At 35.1% G+C, this 15,437-nt stretch overlaps 1 protein-coding gene across 1 annotated transcript; it reads left to right on the top strand.

The window, feature by feature from the left end:
- Positions 1-9,035: 9,035 nt before the first annotated feature.
- LOC107766149 (probable inorganic phosphate transporter 1-3) lies at positions 9,036-11,864 on the top strand. Its single transcript, NM_001324906.1, is given in 2 exon segments — positions 9,036-9,069; positions 10,096-11,864. A coding segment is annotated over 1 exon segment (1,572 nt). The 5' UTR covers positions 9,036-9,069; positions 10,096-10,133; the 3' UTR covers positions 11,706-11,864.
- Positions 11,865-15,437: the final 3,573 nt, after the last annotated feature.

Raw genomic sequence — 15,437 nt, forward strand, 5'->3', positions numbered from 1 at the left:
CGCACTTCTCGGGGTTAAGTTTCATGTTATGCTTCCTCAAGATGTCGAATATTTCTTTTAAATACTTAAGGTGGTCACCTGCATTTAAAGACTTAATGAGCATATCGTCTATATAAACTTCCATGGTCTTTCCTATTTGCTTTTCAAACATCTTATTTACGAACCGTTCATAAGTAGCTTTCGCATTTTTCAACCCGAAGGGCATTACATTGTAATAATATATACCGAAATTTGTTTAAACGAAGTTTTTTTCTGATCTTCCGGGTTCATATTAATTTGGTTGTACCCGGAACAAGCTTCAAGAAAACTCATCAACTTGTGCTCGGTCGTAGCATAAATCATTTGATCGATATTTGGTAGTGGGAACGAGTCTTTCGTGTACGTCTTATTAAGATCTTTATAGTCTACGCACATGCGAAATTTATTGTTCTTCTTAGGAACTAGTACTACATTGGCTAACCAGTCCGGATACCTTACCTCTCGGATCGAACCGATTTTAAGCAAGCGGGTTACCTCTTCTTTGACGAATTTATTCCTGGCCTCGTCAATGGGGCGTTTCTTCTGTCTTACCAAAGGTATATTGGGATCCAAACTCAGCTTGTGCACATCTATTTCCGTCGGGATACCTGTCATATCTTCATGCGACCATGCAAAACAATCAACATTAAATTTAAGGAATTCAATAAAACCAGACCTGATTTTCGGGTGCAGTCCTGTCCCCAAATGGAATTTTCTTTCTAGGAATTCCTTGAACAATACAACTTGCTCCAGTTCCTCCGCTGTGGACTTCGTTGCGTTTGTTTCTTCTAGAACTTGGAAATAGCTTGGCATCTGATGTTGTTCTGACAACTCTATTTCTGATCTAACTCCTTCTAGTCTGGGAATAGGTGTCGGTTCCTGTAATTGATATGCCATGCGTTCCTTCCCTTTGCTACTGGAAACTGAGATTGCATTCATCTCCCTTGCTGCTGGTTGATCACCTCTTATCTGCTTGATTCCTTCGGGCATTGGAAACTTCAGTAATTGGTGATATATGGATGATACAAGTTTCATTTCGTGTAACCATGTCCTTCCCAGGATAATGTTGTATCCCATGTAACTATCTACTACTTCGAAGAGAGTTGTTTTCAAGACTCCTTCGGCGTTTATGAGCAGCAAAACCTCTCCCCGGTCATCACACTTGCAAGGTTGAATCCAGCGAGTAGATTTGTTGTCGGAATAATGCTTTCGGTGAGTTTAGTTTGCTCCAATACTCTCCATTGTATGATATTAGCCAAACTTCCTGGATCTACTAGAACACATTTAATCTTAAAATCTAACACATTTAAAGAAATTACCAGTGCATCGTCGTATGGTAATAGCAATTCGTCTGTGTCCTCCTCCATGAAAGTGATATCGTCTTTCCGGAGTTTTTTACTATGAGTTATTGATACTTTAGTCTTCTTCGCTGCCAAAAAGGTGACCCCGTTAGTATCATCCCCCCCGAAGATCATATTGATCGTTTGGCGTGGGGGTTCTTCTCCTGCTTTCGAAAGTTCCGCGTTGTCTCTGTTATGACCATAATTGATCTTAGATCGGTCATACGTGGGGATTTTGACTATTTATTAATACCTTTTTGCTTTCGTTTTAGTAAAAAAATGCTTAATTGTGTTCCCGAAAACTGATAAAATATGATAATTGCAGGAATATTGGAAGATGAGCTCCAAAGATGAAATCTACTTCAAGGAGTAATCTGAACTTACGGACAAAAATAGCACAAAAGCTCAAAGTGTGGTCCGCATCTTGCAACCTTCAGTGATAGAACAGTTCGTGGACTTCTCTGGTGCAATGTGTTCCGAAGAAGGGGGCATAACTGTGGTCACCAATGATAATAACGAGTTGATTCCAATAAGAACGATGACCGGGTGGAGCGTGTGTATGGACTATCGGAAGCTAAACAAAGTCATAAGGAAAGACCATTTCCCACAACCCTTTCTTGACCAAATACTTTATAGGTTGGCCGGCTGGGCATTCTATTGCTTTCTAGATGGATATTCGGGCTACAATCAAATCCTTATTGCTCCGGAAGATCAAGAGAAAACAACGTTCACTTGTCCATATGGCACTTTCGCTATCAAGTGGATGTCATTTGGCTTATGCAATGCACCGGCAATTTTTCAACGGTGTATGATGGCGATCTTTACGGATATGGTAGAGGACTACCTTGAAGTCTTCATGGATGACTTTTCGGTAGTCGGGGATTCCTTTGATAATTGCTTGAAAAATTTGGATAAGGTATTGGCAAGGTGTGAAGAAACGAATTTGGTGTTGAATTGGTAGAAATGTCATTTCATGGTCGAGTAAGGTATTGTCCTTGACCATAAGATTTCAAAGAAGGGAATAGAGGTCGACAAGGCGAAAATAGAGGTGATTTTCAAACTTCCACCTCCAACATCCGTGAAGGGCGTGAGAAGTTACTTGGGTCTCGCAGGGTTCTACCGGCGTTTCACAAAGAATTTTTCCAAAGTGGTGAACCCTTGTGCAAGGTTTTGGAGAAAGATGCTTAAATTTCACTTCATTGATGATTGCATGAGAGCATTTGAATTGCTCAAATTCAAGTTTACAACTACTCCCATTATCAGTGCTCTTAATTGGAGCATTCCTTTTGAGCTCATGTGTTATGCTAGTGATGTAGCAGTTGGAGCAGTTTTGGGGCAACGTACCAACAAAATTTTTCATCTTGTCTACTATGCTAGTAAGACCATGAATGATGCTCAAGTCAATTACACCGTTACCAAAAAAGAGCTCATCTTCATTGTGTTTGATATTGAGAAGTTTCGCCTGTACTTGATGGGTGCAAAAGTGATTGTCCACACGGATCATACGGCACTTCGTTATCTTATGGGCAAGAAAGACTCCAAAGCCCGGTTAATGAGATGGGTGCTTTTGTTGCAAGAGTTTGATATAGACATCCAAGATAGTAAAGGGAGTGAAAATCAAGTGGCGGACCACTTGTCTCGTTTGGAGGAGGAGGGGAGGCCGCATGATGGCCTTGAAATCAATGATATTTTTCCTGATGAGCAACTCTTGGCTATTTCAATGAAAGAGGTGTCATGGTTCGCGGACCTAGCAAATTTTCTTGTAAGTGGTATCATCTCGGATGAGTTCTCTTCAAACCAAAGAAAAAAACTCAAACGGGATTGTCAAGACTATTATTGGTCTGCGGTAACAACTGAAGGAATTGGATCTCGTCTGTTTGCATTATTCGAAGACCCTGATATTCCCCTTTTTGAGTTCCGTCATAACCTGGTCCTGCCGTGTGAGATGGCCTAGAATGATTGCATGTTGTTCTCACATGACCCTCATCGCATCCATGACATGTTCCTCATTAGCATCATCGAGAGTTGTATCCCGAACCTGTCAAAGGTACTGCATGTCATGCACCGATGTGGCATCATTCTCCTCATTGCGGGTATCACTAATTGAATCCTCGAAATGAGGCGGATCCCCTCAAATTTTAGAGTTGTGCATGTCGCTAGCAGTGTTATCTGCCATTTTTTATGATTTTTTTCTAAGACAAAATAATCAAATCGCATTAGTAAAAAAGGCAAAGATCAATTTAATTGCACGGCTGTCTTGGCCCCGTGATGGGCGCCAAACTGTTTACCCGTAAAATGGTAGAGTTGAATTTATACGTGATTTCTAGACAAGTGAATTAACTTGATCCAGAAATAATACAATAATTGAAGAAATGTATAATATTTAGCTTTGAAATATATATGAAAACAGTAGAGATGGCAATTCTTGGAACAGTGTTTCCGGGTACAACGAGGATGAGATCAAAAAACAAGAAAATAAAATTGTATAAAGCTTTGTATAGAATAGAGTGTAGGTTTAGCCAGATAATTCGTGTCCTTTACAATGATAACTGAGCTCACTATTTATAGCTATGTCTAGGAATTCCTAGGATCATGTCCTCCTTTAATGTCAATTATAAGGGTCATTGGTGAAGACGTAACGGTAAACATAAATGCCAAATTCTCTGTAACGGACCGTCACTCTTAATGCTGCAGAATATTCCCTATTAAATGCTACCAGACGCAGAGTATTTAACACACCTTTATGAACGTTATCCTTTCCGGTGACAAGCGTAATAACTACGTTCGGTCTTCGGTCATTCCTGTCTTGAGTTCCACATGTCCTCTCTTTAAACGTACACGTGTCATATCATATTTCACCCTATATAAATACAAATTATAACTTCCATCATACTATACTCTCCAAAGAGCAATTGTCTCCGACCCTGACTAGTATGTATATTTTGCCATTTCAAAATGTCAACGATGGATGATAGTGCGATTAAAAAATTAACGTAAGATATTCTAATAGAACCAACGTTTCTTGCACTCACGTCATAATTCAAGTTATACTGATGTGATGTATGTTATAGATAGCTGACTTTTGTTTGTCTCTATTTTATTTGTGAATGAGAAGATAACTTACAAAATTGGTTCACCTTTTCACATAGAGTATATAAAACAATTGCACATATAAAAAACTGTGGATATCTATCTTCCCTTATTTGGTTACGGATAAAAAAGGAAGGGAAATAAAGAGAAAATGTTCTTTTCAAAAAGCCGTACGGATCATAAGTGGAAAGCATTAGCTAATTTGTTTCAAAAATATATTTCCCTTAGTATCTAAAATAATAAGGAACAGCTCATGTAGTTTTTTTTCTTCTTTTTCTGGATTTATTAAAATACTGTACTCCGTCCGTAGCACTACATGTAAAAGAGTTTGATTGAGTGAGAAGTTTAAGAAAGAAAGACCGGTTATTTTTCTAACTTTTCATTTTATTCTTTTTTTTAAAAAAATTGTAATTTTTATTTTTTTAGGAAAGCTTGAGCTTTTGGTCAAACATGTTTGTTGTTCCAGTACTTGTACAATACCCTTTTAATTCATGGTTCACGTGCAGAAATAAGTCAATGGAGTTCGTGGATTTACCTAGGTCAATTTATGGGCTAATCAATAAAGAATTTTTATCTTCGAAACCCATTGGAAAGGACAGTGCAAGAGAAATCATACAAAAATGATCGAATCTTCAGACGCCCTAAAAAGGATATGAGGTGCTAGGAATTATGGTTGAAGTAGTTGAATAGAAGGATCACTATGACTATAGCCCTTAATAAGTTTATCAAGGACAAAAATGATTTATTTGATATTACGGAGGAACCCTATTTTCTTTTTTTAGAGATTAAAGTCACGTGCCTACCAAAAAAAAAAAAAGCTTAGATCGTGTTTTCCTCTTTCACCGTTTGTGTCAAATTCATATATCCCCACCATTAATAACCTCCCAGAACTTCTTTTCTTTTCTAGACAGATTACCAGTCACCCTTTCTAAAATTTAATTAAAAACAATAATTCTGGTTATATAATTGCAAAACCAAAAAAAGAGACCCCCCACCCCACCCAAGTACTCCAAACGAAATCAGAATTTAGAGTTTATGAATTTTAACAATGATCTCAAATTAACACTAATAATAGTTGGATTTACGATCAAATATTTATAAGTATTTAGTGAATTTCTAACTATATGCACAAAGTTTGGCAAAGATTACTGAATTCACGCCAACTCTTAGCCGACCCTCTAGATCCGTCCCCGTTAACTCAAGAGAAGCAGAAAGAGAAAGAATTCTGGTAAGATCCGTCGTGCTTCAATCAGAAAAAGAAAAATATGGATCATCATCCATGACACTTCTATGTAAACATGTAGAGAAAGGAGAAAATATCGAAAATATCGAGAATGGAGAAAATATTGATCAAAGGAAATATTCTTATCAAGAAAGAAGCTAATCCAAAGTAGATGTTCGAAATTGTGAGATACAGTCAAGCATCTCTATAACAGCATTCTTATATAATAGATTTTTATTATAAAAGACAAGCTTTACTTCACTATAACAGCCAAAAGATATCGGAACAAATGAGACTTGTTATAAAAATGTTTGACAGTATTTTCAATGTCACTCTCTCGACATGCATAGGCTAGCTGCGCACGCCAATGCAAATATTTACATATTGTCAATTACCCCAATTGCTTCAAGTATCTGACTTTGGTTATAAATTATAAAATACTTGCAAAGAAAGAGATTGAACAGTTGGAAATAAGATAAAATAATATAAGTCGTCTTTCCTGTTAATCTTAATCAAAGAAGTAAAAGATGCCTTGTTGCTAGTGAACTTAAGGCCATTGTCCATTGTAGAATAAATATCGAAGTATATACGAATGTCAAGGCACAAATCTTGTGAACCGTTTGTAATTTATATGCCAGCGTTTTTTAAGTATGTTAACGTTAGTCTAACTCAATCCCAAAAGTTAGTTTTTGAAGTGAAAATTATCCTAGACCATATATATATATATAAAAGGAGAAGAATTATGCATCCCACAATCAATGTGGGACTTTTAACATTGGCGCCTAGATACCTAAGACTTGACATTTGAAGCATGGATGATGTTAAGAAATAGACCTTAGATCTAATTCGATACAGAAGCTAACTTTAAAAGTGAGGTTGTCCAAAATTATATAACGAGACGAATTATCCATCTCAAAACCGACATGAGACTTCGAACAAAGTAAACTTTAGCCAGAGAAAGAGATGTGTTATAGAGTTTGTAATATTGGAGTGAAATAATAGTATATTCTCAGGTACCATGAGTTAAAATAAATTTACTTAAAGAATTAATATTCAAGTACCTTGAGTAAAATATGATTTCAAGAATTATTTTGAGGTATGCGAGTGAAATAATTGGTAATATGCTTAGCTTAGCTTGTTGTATTGCAGAAGAGCATTGTGAGCATTGTCTGCTAACCCAAGAGACAGACAATCACTCTTTTGAGATAATAATAGGGAAAAATTAAAAAAAATAGCAAGATTTACAACTGGTAATTGAAAAATAGCCACAATTTCAAAAGCAGTGTTTTTGAGAGCGAGAAGCGAAAAAAAGCGACAGGGGCTTGCCTCGCTTCAAAAGCGAAGCGCACGCTTCATTGAAGTGAAGCGCGATTCTTAAAAAACATAATGTAAACCTTGCAAAGACACAACAAAAATACATAATCAAATAAACTGAAAATATATATAATAATTAATTTTATAAACTAAAATATATATATATATATATATATATATATATATATATATATATATATATATATATATATATATATATATATATATATATATATATATATATATATATATATATATATATATATATATATATATATATATATATATATATGTATAATAATAATTAATTTTATAAACTGAAATACATATAAAATTAATCAAATAAACTGAAAATATAACATATATATAATAATTAATTTTATAAACTGAAATACACATTAAAAAAATCAAATAAACTGAAAAATATAACATATATATATAATAATTAATTTTATAAATTAAAATACATATTAAAATTAATAAACAAGAAGAATAAAAAGGGAAGAAAAAGAAAAAAAAAACAACGCATGCCCTAGCTGTGCAGACGCTGGACGAGAAAAACTGAAAAAGAGAAGAGAAGAAGAAGAAGGAAGAAAGAAGGAAGAAGAAAGAAAAAAAGATAAAATACCTTAGGGTGAGCAGACGCCTGGACGGGAATAAGAAGAAGAAAGAAGGAAGAAAAAAGAAGAAAGAAAAAAAGGAGAAGAAGAAGAAAGAAGAAAAAAGAAAAAAAGAAGAAAAATTACCTGGAGGAAGTCTCTGGCGACTGAAACCCTAGCAGCAGCAATTGATTTTGCGAAGAAGAGAGAAATGGTCGATCAATTTGGTCTTAGGGGTCTGTTTTGTATAATAAAACAACATACCCAAACTTTTTTTTTTTAAAACTGACCCCTTTCGACTGAAGCGAGCGCTTCTGCGCTTCACGCTTCAAAGTCGCTTCGCGCTTCTTCGACTGAAGCGAGCGCTTCATCTGGTCGAGTCGCCTCAGGCATGGAAAAGCGAGCAACCATCGCTTCGCGTCGCTTCTCGCTTAAAGCGACGAAGCGATCGCTTTTTAAAACACTGTTCAAAAGTAATCTAAATTTATCCATTTTTCATGTAAAGATAAAATCTGAACAAAAATACCCTTAAAACCCCGAAAATATTCTAGCGTAATATGCTGGAGCTAGAGTTCGGATTTTTTTACTATGAGCTTCCAGCATAATGTGCTGGAATTTCATAATATGTTGGAGTTCCAACATAATATGCGGGAAATTTATATACAGGAGTTCTATAATCTCACATATTATGCTGGAACTTTCCGTGTGTTGGAATTCCAACATAATATGCTGAAAGTTTATATGCAGGAGCTCCATAATCCCGCATATTATGCTGGAACTTTCCATGATGGAGTTCCAATATAATATGTTAGGAGTTTTCTACGCAAGAGCTCCATAATCCCGCATATTATGCTGGATCTTTTCGTGTTTCAGCAAAACAATGACTATTTTTTAATGATTTTGCAAACGCTGGCTATTTTTCGATTACTAGTCCGAAAACAGGCTAGCCCATGCTATTTTCACACCGTAATGGTATCACGCTCAAGCCTTCTTCTTCATTTTTCTTCTATTTCTATATTCTTGTCTCTTTTCCGCCTCTCTATCAGAAATTTTCTAACAATACGTTCAGAAACAGAATATAGAAATGAAAAAGGTACGGAAAAGGAAAATAAGTCGGCTGAAATTTGGTTGACTTAATATATACTAGTATATCAGAAGACTATGTCTAACATAAAGATAATGGTGTGCATTAATTTCAGATGATAATTAACAACTTGCCAACTTATCACAGACAGCTTCAAACACCATTACCTATATGCAAATTTAGTTATGACTATCAATCCATAACTTAAAGTAGTAAGCTTGTTGACATGATACAAAGGTATATGCTCATTATATTCTGGAGATGATTCTGTTTTATATGAAATAGTATTAGTGAGATAACTCTTATAAATAGTTGGCATTTACCAAAGCTTAATAATCAATTCATATCTCTATTCCATCAGTTCTCTCCTAAATTCATAAGGTGTACAATCTTCTGAAGAAGGTAATTTCCAATCAAAGAAACTTAAGTAGTTTTGCATTTTTGATTTGGCATTAGGATTTTCTTTACTTTTTTTCCTAAATATCACATGCAATTAGGGGTGGCAAACGGGAGGGTCGGGTCGGATATAAGCGAGTCGAAACCGGGTAATTCAAAAAACGGATAAATTATCCGGCCTGACCCGCATTTGAGACGGATAAAAAACGAGTTATCCGACGGATAATATGGATATCCATATTATCCATGGCTTCTTGAATATGATCACCTATGGGAGAGTTCCTAGTCTTCCAAACTTGAGGAATCCCCCAATTTGAGGCTTTACAAAATGTAAAAGTTAAACACATTAGTTATCTATTGGTTATCCATTTGGTTAACCATTTTCTAAGTAGATAATATGGTTCTTATCCATATTCGACCCGTTTTTAAAAAGTTTATTATCAAACCCATTTTTTAATGGATAATATGGGTGGATAATTATTTTCTTTTAATCATTTTGCCACCTCTACATGCAATAGACATTCACCCTACTGGATTCACGTTAATCCGTAATCAAGCCTCTAGATTGCCCCAGCATTTCAATACTTTGCATCCTTATTACTACAAATTAAGCTATAAAAATTGAGTCGTGGAAACAGCCTCTTGCAGAAATATAGGGTAAGACTGCGTACAATAGACCCTAGTACCCCGACCATTCCCCGGCCCCGCACATAGCAGGAGCTTAGTGCACCGGGCTGCCCTTTAAGCTGTAAAAATTGACTATGCTATTCTGTAATAATTTTACTATGTATTTGGTTTCTCTTGTTTCTGTTATTTAAGTGTTTCTATTTTCATTGATAACTTCGAAAAGATACATAGTAGTAGCTAAATTAACATTGAATCCAAGAATTATTTTCTACCTAAAATTCATTGACTGAAAAGAAAGTTGCAGTAACTGTGACGTTTGAAGACTAAAAGAGTCAAGATTATACAAAGAAATTCTTTTTATGGCTAATTCAATTTATTGAATTAATGTTGTGTCTTAAAATGCAGATAATCTTGAACTGTTGGAACAAGAAGCAATTTTAGCAATGTCTGCAGATAACAATCTACAAGTGCTTAATGCACTTGATGTGGCCAAGACTCAACTCTACCATTTCACCACAATTGTTATTGCTGGAATGGGATTTTTCACTGATGCCTATGATCTCTTCAGCATTTCACTTGTAACCAAATTACTTGGGCGTTTATACTACACCAAGCCAGAGTTATTGAAGCCCGGAACACTCCCTCCGACCGTCTCAGCGTCGGTCACAGGTGTTGCCCTTGTCGGCACCCTCGCCGGCCAGCTTTTCTTCGGCTGGCTCGGTGACAAGATGGGCCGAAAAACGGTCTATGGTATGACTTTGATTATCATGGTTTTGTGTTCCGTTGCATCAGGGCTCTCCTTTGGGAGTACTCCTAAGGGTGTTATGGCCACTCTCTGTTTCTTCAGGTTTTGGCTTGGATTTGGCATCGGTGGCGATTACCCTTTATCAGCCACGATTATGTCCGAATACGCAAACAAGAAAACCCGTGGCGCCTTCATTGCTGCTGTCTTCGCTATGCAAGGTTTTGGAATTTTGTTCAGCGGGATAATTGCACTTATTGTGTCAGCTGGATTTGATCATGCTTATAACGTCCCAAGTTTCCAAGAAAATCCAGCTCTTTCTACTGTGCCACAAGCCGACTACATTTGGCGTATAATTCTCATGTTCGGAGCATTACCAGCTGGCCTCACTTACTACTGGCGCATGAAGATGCCCGAAACAGCCCGATACACAGCTCTCGTGGCGAAAGACGCAAAAAGAGCCGCACAGGACATGGGGAGGGTGCTACAAGTTGAAATTGATCCCGAGGATGCAAAAATCGAACAAATGTCTAGGGACGAAACCAATAAATTTGGTCTATTTTCATGGGAATTCGTTCGTCGCCACGGGCTGCACCTATTCGGCACAACTTCCACATGGTTCTTGTTGGACATTGCTTTCTATAGCCAGAATCTTTTCCAGAAAGATGTGTTCAGTGCAATTGGATGGATTCCACCAGCCAAAACCATGAATGCTGTTCAAGAAGTTTACAAGATTGCAAGAGCACAAACCTTGATTGCACTACTTAGTACAGTGCCAGGGTACTGGTTCACCGTGGCGTTCATCGATATCGTTGGAAGGTTCGCGATCCAATTGATGGGATTCTTCTTCATGACTGTATTCATGTTTGCCATTGCCATTCCCTACGATCATTGGACAAAGAAGGACAACCATATCGGGTTCGTTGCAATGTACGCCCTCACATTCTTCTTCGCGAACTTTGGGCCAAACGCAACCACATTCGTGGTCCCGGCTGAGATTTTCCCGGCCAGACTTCGATCAACATGTCATGGTATTTCTGCAGCTGCAGGTAAAGCCGGAGCTATAGTAGGAGCGTACGGATTCCTGTACGCTGCACAAAGCAAAGATCCAACGAAAACCGATGCAGGATACCCGGCGGGTATCGGCATAAAGAACTCGCTCATTGCCCTAGGGGCCATCAATGCTCTGGGAATGGTTTGTACCTTCTGTGTGCCAGAGTCCAAAGGAAAATCCCTGGAGGAAGCATCACAGGAAACTATAACTGAAGAATGAACAGGGAATGAATAGCCTCAAATGGATTTTGGAGGTAGACTTTGTGATGCTAATGCAGTTTTTTTTCCTCCTTTATTTTCTATGTATTTGTTGCTTTAATTTCCTTTTTCTTTGTATTGTCTAAGCTTGTTTGCTGTAATTTTTAAATTATTTATTTTTAAACCAAGTGTGTAATTATAATTATTTCACTTCATTGTGAGGTGAAAAAGGTTTTGCTTTTTATTTATATTACAGATTACAGATTTGTTTTTAACTGGGTGATAATGACTTGACCTTTCTTTTAAGATTTGACCTTTTACTATTGCGTGTTGTATAATTTTATTTGGAATACCTCATCTTTCTTTCACTTTTTTTTTCTTATGTTCCTAAATTTTGTCGATTTGTAGGATATATTACCATTTGTAGAGGTAGAAATAGAAAATTCAACAGAAGCTACCTATTACGGTAACTTAAACTTTAGGGCGTCCACAGGAGTTTTGTCCATCCTTTTTTTGTTTTTTCAGTTGCAAGAGCTTTATTTTGATGCACTTGGCTGAAAGTTTGGTCAGTAGTTTATTAGTTATTTACAATTAATCATTACTTTCTTTTCTTTTATCACGAACATAGTTTTTGTGATCTCTTTTTGTATAACATAAAGAAGCTTTCCCCCAACTTGATGAGCAGCATAGTCAAAAGAAGATTTAGGACATATTCCCGATTCATCCAATAAATCAATTTCATATGCTTGAGAAAGTTTAATATTTCTTTTCCAATGGTAACATGTGAGATAGAGATGAAGGAACGAGAGGATTCTTGTGCTTCTCTTCAAATGAAATGACAGAAAACTTCCCATTTGATTGACGATTTACGACCATGTGAGCTAAACAGCCCGTCCTAGTTTCCTTTCTAGGTTTCTTGACCATCGCATCTGGCTTGTCTATTCCTCTAAAACCTTCTTTATAACATGTAAATTTTCTTGAAGTCACATATCCACGGACTTTACTTTTGTTAGCATATTCCTTTCTAACACTAAACCCAATCATTGTAGCAGCAAATTCGTGGTAATATTCATATGCAAACTCGTCTGAATCAAATTCCATCCCAAGTTTTATTGGCTCAAATGAATGAGAAACATCCATATGTTCATTTTGAGACGAGATTTCAATAAATCTACCATTAAAAAGGAGAACGTAAGACACATGTCATAATTCAGCACTTACTTTTTAGAAGCTTTTGCTTAACACTTGACTTATAAAGGAATTACGAGGCATAGTCCTTGCCGACTCCCAACTTTTTTTATCATATTGATACAATATTTATCAGGAATAGCATATTGCATATTAGTTTGACGGTCTATTAAGCTTGACTCATAAGATACTCAAATGTAATTTTAATTTTGAGTTAAACCAAAGAACAGAATAGTTCAGTTAGTAAATTTCACAAGCACGTTGTATACAATTTTTAAATACATTGTATTCAGGAAATGAAGATTGCATAGCAATATCTTAGTTTGATAATCTGTTAACCTTGACTCATAAGATATTCAAATCTAACCTTAATTCTGTAAGATAAGATAATAAACTTTTAAAGTTACTATCTTTCCTGTTAAAATCTATGTAACGTTCACAGTTAGTAAATTCAACAAACATGTTGTGTACAATTTTCTACGTGACAATTGCAACAACAAGAAAATGTACAAACAAAAAGCATCTGATTTCTAAGGAATCGAAAAGGATAAAGAAGAACCTGGTGAGAATTGGTTAGTTTATTTCCAGCGAAAATGGAGCTCCACAGCTTGCTGTCTTGTTCTCTGTTTTTCCACTTCTTGTGTTCAATTCTAGTGATTTTTAATCTTACAATGATCTTCAGAAACTTGATTTCCATGTTAAAAATTTGAAAGACTTTATCTGGTGAAATGATTTTCGGTGTTTTCAAACTTTTGAGAGCAGATGGATTTTGACGAGGAAAAGACCAAAACAATATCATTTTTATGTTTACAATCAAAGTAATACATATTCACACTAATAGTACATTTACTTTAATAAAATAGTACATTTTTAGTCATAACACAAAAAAATCCAAAAATATATATTATCTTTGGCTTTAGATTCAAAGTCATACATATTATTCCACATAAAGAACTAATAGTCCATTTACTTTAACAAAGTGGTGCACTTTTAGTCATAACACTAAACACATTTTAATTTTTAATAAAAATCTAAGATCTCACAAAATATTTATTCCCTTTATTTTCCTATTTACCGAAAGAAATAAAGATGACAGATTTATCTAGATAGCAAATAGTAAATATACATAGAATTTATTTACTTTTTATCTATTTACTATACGTAAAATATACATTTTACTAAGAAATGTTAAACACCGTTAATTTTTATTTGAAATAATTTTTATCTAGATAACCTCAAATGTTATTTAGATTTTTTATTATATACATAATATTTACTATACGTTGACATAAAATAAATATACGTAAAATCATTGCTGAGAGTAAAATAAATTTTATTACTAAAATAAATATACGTAATATATATTTATTAGATTTTTTTATTTTATGGGAGTCAGCGTATAGTAAACATAATATTTATTTTTATTTTATGTATATTTACTATACGCTGACTCCCATAAAATAAAAAAATCTAATAAATATATATTACGTATATTTATTTTAGTAATAAAATTTATTTTACTCTCAACAATGATTTTACATATATTTATTTTATGTCAACGTTTAGTAAATATTATGTATATAATAAAAATCTAGATAACATTTGAGGTTATCTAGATAAAAATCATTGCAAATAAAAATTAACGGTGTTTAACATTTCTTAGTAAAATGTATATTTTACGTATAGTAAATAGATAAATAGTAAATAAATTCTATGTATATTTATTATTTGCTATCTGTCACGACCTAATTTCACCTATAGGTCGTGATGGCGCCCAACACTACAGCTAGGCAAGCCAACTAATAAGTTATACGTACATTGGTTAAACTTTTATTTCAGAAAATAATAAAATACCAACTTCTACCAATGTGTGTGTGCCAAGACCCGGTGTTACAAGTGCATGAGCATCTAGTAGATTATACAAAACTCCAAATACTGTCTGAAATGAAATAGACAGAATATAAATATAAGAAGAGACACGGGTAGCTGCAGAACGGCTCAGAAAGGCAGCTCACCACTATGCCTCGGGATGACGTGGGTATGTGATGATAGGTCCTCCACTAGTACCTGTCTCAGATCCTGCACAAAAAGTGCAGCAAGTATAGTATGAGTACGTAAACAACGTGTACCCAGTAAGTATCAAGCCTAATCTCGAAGTGGTAGAGACGAGATGGCCGACTTTGACACTCATTATGGGTCAATAATAATAACTGAAATATAACTAGAATATTTAAATCAGCATAATTTACAGAACTTACAATAATTTGTTTAATTAGTAGAGATAATCAAATTCCTTCAAATGTAACAATTCTCAATATATTAATTAAATTCCTTCAATTCAGAAAAATTTTAATTTATCAATTAAATCTCATTTACAGGAGTAACAATTAATTCCATAAACAAGCAAGAATAATAATTCACTAAATTTCAAGAATTTTTTAATTTATTAATTAGCTTCTCAAGCTGAAATAAATTATTAAAGTATCGTGTAATTATTATTATTAAGCACGATTTCTGTCGAGGACGTACGACCCGATCCAGAGTGTCGTGTACACTGCCGAGGGAC

Source organism: Nicotiana tabacum, chromosome 14 (genome assembly GCF_000715075.1).
Source record: "Nicotiana tabacum cultivar K326 chromosome 14, ASM71507v2, whole genome shotgun sequence".
Classification (NCBI taxonomy): Eukaryota; Viridiplantae; Streptophyta; class Magnoliopsida; order Solanales; family Solanaceae; genus Nicotiana; species Nicotiana tabacum.